Raw genomic sequence first — 5,526 nt, 5'->3', positions numbered from 1 at the left:
TCCGTGGATGGTGACTGTAAGTTGCACCTTCAACTTTTCGAAATCTGTATTTTTGGTCTGTTTCGAATACGGGGTGTTACACAAATATAGAAGACAATTGATATAGCCTTAATGATCTTCATTATGAGAATATATTGATGATTTCAACCGTTAAGGTTGGCAGTGGCGGAGCTACAGTGTCCCGAGGGTTTCCAATTGGACACCCTTCGTCGGAATTTTTTTTGTATATATAAGTAAAATACTACTTGAAACGGTTAAATTTAATACTTTGGACACCCTTGACACAATGAGACTCTGTGGCCTATTGGTGTGAGGCTCTCCTATTAAGTCCATAAGCGTGGGTTCGGCAAATTGCATTTGTTTTATTTATAATCACTTTTAATAGAACTCTCTTATTTTATTATTACTCTAAGTTATTAACTTGCTCCTTTAATTGTCTAAGGTAATTAAATTACTTTCTAAATAATAGTTATTAAATTTACTATTTTTCATCAAAACTATTCTTAATTAGAAATCTACACTTAGTAGCCAATTGATTTTTCAATGAATTTGACTTTTTATTTCGTTTCATTAAAATTTGAAATAAACTTAAATGTAATTATTTAATTTAAAGTTAATTAAAAAATTCTAAACTATTTATATAAAGCTGCTAAAAGCGAACAGAAGAACACACCTCGTTTGATTGTGCTTCCATTATTCATGTCTCATTATTGTTATCGTCACCAAAGATTAGTGAAAGCTTGAAACGTAAAAATAATTTCATTTTAAGCTAAGTCCCCCCCCCCCCCCTCTTTTTTTTCTTTGTTCATTTATTTCTAAAAAAACGTAATATTAATATCTTTTCCTTGTTTATCAAATTGAGTTCTTATATAAGCCAAGAAGGACTTCAATATGGTACAAACATCAGACTTCATTCTTAATAAGAAAACCCAACTCATTCTAGTGTGATCATCTACAACAGTTAAGAAGTATCTAAATCCATCAAAAGTAGGCTTTTTATAAGGACCTCAAAGATCCATGTGTAATAAATCAAAGTTGTTTAAGCTACTAGTTACACTAACATGAAAAGGTAATCTAGCTTGTTTAGCACAAGGACATACAACACATTTGCTTACAGTCTTTGTAATATTAGCTAAACTATAACTTAACAACTTCTTAAGAACATAACTAGAAACATGACCAAGTGTTTGATGTAGCAACTGAGTATCTATTTTTTCAGTAATTTTATCCTTATGATAAATGTGTCTAGCTGCTAACATTTTGTCTATACTGCTGGACAGAATGTACAATCCTCCCTCCTCTTTACCAATCATCTTCACCTTCCCACCGAAGAGTTCCTGAAAAAGGCAAAAATCAGGGAAAAATAAAGCTGAACAATTCAACTCTTTTGTTAACTTTGCAACAGACAAGATTGAACTAAAACTGAGGGATGTAAAACACTTCTGAAACTGTATTGTTTCCATCTAATGTACTTGACCCTAAATGAGTCACCACAACTTTATCACCATTTGGAAGGTGTACCTTCTTTGGAGTTGCAACCTTACATATGGAATGCCCTTTTAAGAGACTCAAATCAACCATCACATGATTGGTGGCTCCTGGGTCTATATGATCCAACCTGAACTTTTATTAGAAGCATCTATTACAGTAGAGTTCATACCTCCTGCATTAACACAATGTGGAACTTCTGATTTTTTATCAAGAAGCTGCAAGATTTGAGTATATTGTTCTCTAGTCAATGCACACGAGTCCAGTTGTTGTTTCTGAGTTTTGAATTCTCCATCACCTCTCATGTGTCCATCTCTTGCATCACTAGAGCTAGTGCTGGCACTTGAATTCATACCATCATCCACTTCACCAGTTACATTGTATGCAGAATTGTTACCTCCTTTCTTTTTGAACTTAAAATCCTATGGGTACCCAATAATTTTGAAGCATGTTTTTCTAGTATGCCCTTTGAGTTTGCAAAAATCACAAACTAGATTATAACCTTTCTTAAACCTCTGTTGAATCCCACTTGTTCTTAAACACATGACAGCATCAAAAGAACCTTGTAAGTTGGCTGGACCAGTACCCAATACACCTGCAGTGTTTCATCACGAAGAATCATCGAATATGCCTGATTAACAGTAGGTACTGGTTTCAACATAAGAATTTGACTTCTTGCTTGCAGGTAAGAGTTATTTAGCCCCATAGTTTGCAGATGCACAACATACTCTTTTGAACCTTCACAAGCACACCCTGGTGCTAGAACTAAGGCTTCAAACTCTTCCCATAGCCCTTTGAGCTTAGAGTAGTAAACGGATACAGAACTTGTACCTTAACTCAAGGTTATAATTATTTCCTTATGTAGATTAAAGGTTCTTGACCCATCTACCTTGTTAAATCTTTCAAACAGATCATCCCACACTACTCTAGCATTCGAGGCATACATTATGCCTCCTAACAAGCTTTTTGATACATAATTCATGATCCAAGATAAAACTATAGCATTAACCCTTTTCCAATTACTTTATAACCCTGGGAAATCCTCTTTTCTACATGACCCATCAACCATCCCCAACTTGTTCCTACCTAGCAATGCAATTTTCATCGACCTAAACCAAACTGAGTAATTTGGAATTCCAATCAACTGCAATGATATGATTTGTACTCCACTTACATCAGACGCGTGTAGAAACAAGGGATGGTTGTGATCTATTCCAATTGCAGCAATTGCAGCAATTGCAGCCACTACTGGCGCCAGTGGGCTGTGCCTGTGAATCTGCAGAATTTTGTGCCATTCTTGAACTAATTCTTGACCAGTTGTTGATCTGTAATCACCTCTGTTGAATAATCACAGAATCTTACGAATCAAGCAATGAATTACTTGCTTGAAAGCTCTGATACCATGTAGTTTTATGAATCTTAGATTGAGAGAGAAGAAGGAGACGAATGAGAGTAAGAAGAAGAAACAGAGATGAGGAAGAAGATGAAGTAATCTTTACCAAGAAGATTAAATCTGTTAGAGTTTACACCCACTTTCTTTTTTCTTATCATTACTTCATTGAACTTTCATTATGTACATGTATATGTATATATATATATATATATATATAACAACTTGTAACTAACTAGAGAATCATAACTAACTTAACTAACAGTTAGTTACTATTCCTAACTAACTTACACCTTTGCTTATCTTTTAATTCACTCATATTAACACCTACGAATTTAGTTTGGGAAATTAAAAATTTTGAACATTTTTAATTTTGAAATTTACGTGGGAGTTTTGTTCTACGAATTTAGATAGGAATTTATTAAATGAGACTTTACCCAAAATTTAATTAATGTGGTTAAAATTGGTGAAACAAATTTTACCAGTTATCATATACTATTAAGAATTTTAATGTGTTATTGAAGGCATAATAATAAATGTCTCAATATCAATTTCTTTTTTTTAAACATCTAATTCTCATAATTATATTCTCATGTTTTTCTTGAAAGAAAAAACACATTATTTGAATTTTTTATTATTCATTTAAGAACTATAAATAATTTTAGTCACCGACTAATTTAAATAAAACTCAATTATAATTTTCGAATATGGCTTACTACATATTTCTTAATATTTCAGTGTTTTAGACGAAGAAAAGTTCATATGACTTGTAATAACGCCAATTGAAGTTTGTATTAGTTTAATCTTTATTGTTTATTTAATAGCTAATTTTATGAGATAAATATTTTCATTAATGCAATATATATATATTGGTAGGTATTTATATTTAATTAAAGTATTATATATGTCACAAATGTATTATCAAGTTAACGAGATCTTCTAACTTGAAAATATATTATTTTAAAATGTTCCGAGTTCAATTTAAAAAAACTACACAACAAATGTGAAAATATGTGAATATATAAAATGTATTTGTTCTCTTCACATGTTCATATGACGTCTAAACAATTTAACGTAGAATACATATGCAAAGCACATCTGGTTAGATGACAAGAAAATACAAAACAAATATTGTCTATACGGTAATATTAGTGAGATAAGATTAATTACATGATTGAACCTAATTAAATTGAAATAAATATATACATAATTGCATTTAACTAATAAAAATTTTCATTGACCATCTTCATAGATTTGCGTGAATAAGAGATATATATGACGATCCACATTGAACATTCACAAAACAATCTGCAATATTATTTTTTGCTAAGCTTATTATTCAAATCTTCGCTTAAATAAACAAACACTATTTACCATAACATATATTTTTGAAATTGGTACCAAAACTCTAACAAGATTCATAATTCTAAATGAGAAAATCATCTAACGAACTAGTCTAAGTCCGAATATGATGGACTAGACAAAAAAGAGAATTCAAAGCAGTCTGGAAGAACTGGCTCACCCTTGAATTCGAATCGGAAATCACTGATCTTCTAAACGAGGTTTGTCAATAGGCGCCGGAAGATGCCCTGTACTCAACAAAAATAAGAGCAAGTGCAGTATCAGTACACAACCACCGTGTACTGGTAGGATCACGCGGCTATCCCACTAAGTGTAACATACATTAGTCAATACAACAATATAATCACATGCACATATCGAACATATACAATATCATCAACATATACGAACAATGAACAACTTCACGATTCTCACACATCACAACTATATCAATTTAGAGAAACATACCGTCTTCCAATATCAATCATCATTAGATATGAATGAACTCATCACAAGTATATATACAACACAATTCAATGGTCCTCTTACGGAACCTAATTCAATGGTCCTCTCACGGAACCCAATTCAATGATCCTCTCATGGAACCCAAACCCAAACAGTTAGCATACCGGTTCGTGGTATCTGATTCAAGTTAGTGTGCCAGAATGTGGCAGCCGATCCCATGTTTATACCGGAACGTGGCAACCGATCCCATATTTATGCTAAAACGTGGAAATCGATCCCATATTTATGTCGAAATGTGGCAACTGATCCCAATTAGTGTGTCAGATCGTGACACCCGCCCATTCAACAAACGACAATCACAATCATAATCACAATGTATATTCTCACAATCATACAACAAGAGGTGATTCATGGCATACAATTATTCAATTATCCTCATTTACGATTAGGATGATCAATAATGCAACATTCGCATACATACATGCATTATAATGAAGCAATTACAAACATATATCACACCAACATGAAATCACAACCATCACCTACCTCGAATCCAAGCTTGAATCCCCTAAGGCACTTGAATCTTCCTTTTCGGATTCTTCTCGCTTGTTCGTGGTCTAAAACCAATCATAATAACACGGAAATCAACAAACAATCACTAATTACCCGAAACTATAACAATTTAATGAACCCTAGATCAAACTCATGATCCCAATTATCCAAATTAAATCAGGGTTGTTTCCACCATAGAATCTATAACAAAATCCTCCCCCATCAATATTGACCCATTCTATTACATTCTACAGATTGAAAACGGATTCGGGGAGTGAAAAGCTTACCTT

General features: G+C 32.8%; 1 protein-coding gene across 1 annotated transcript; it reads right to left on the bottom strand.

Annotated features, from left to right (window-relative positions):
* Window positions 1-975: 975 nt before the first annotated feature.
* LOC102579144 (uncharacterized) lies at window positions 976-2,189 on the bottom strand. Its single transcript, XM_006358144.2, has 2 exons — window positions 1,661-2,189; window positions 976-1,337 (listed from the first exon to the last, which is right to left on the bottom strand). The coding sequence occupies exons 1-2, from the start codon at window positions 1,667-1,669 to the stop codon at window positions 1,008-1,010; spliced, it is 339 nt and encodes a 112-aa protein (XP_006358206.1). The 5' UTR covers window positions 1,670-2,189; the 3' UTR covers window positions 976-1,007.
* Between the last annotated feature and the right edge of the window lie 3,337 nt (window positions 2,190-5,526).

This window comes from Solanum tuberosum, unplaced genomic scaffold (genome assembly GCF_000226075.1).
Source record: "Solanum tuberosum cultivar DM 1-3 516 R44 unplaced genomic scaffold, SolTub_3.0 scf00269, whole genome shotgun sequence".
Classification (NCBI taxonomy): Eukaryota; Viridiplantae; Streptophyta; class Magnoliopsida; order Solanales; family Solanaceae; genus Solanum; species Solanum tuberosum.
Note: the sequence above shows the minus strand (reverse complement) of the source record. Positions and strands in the feature narration are given on the sequence as shown.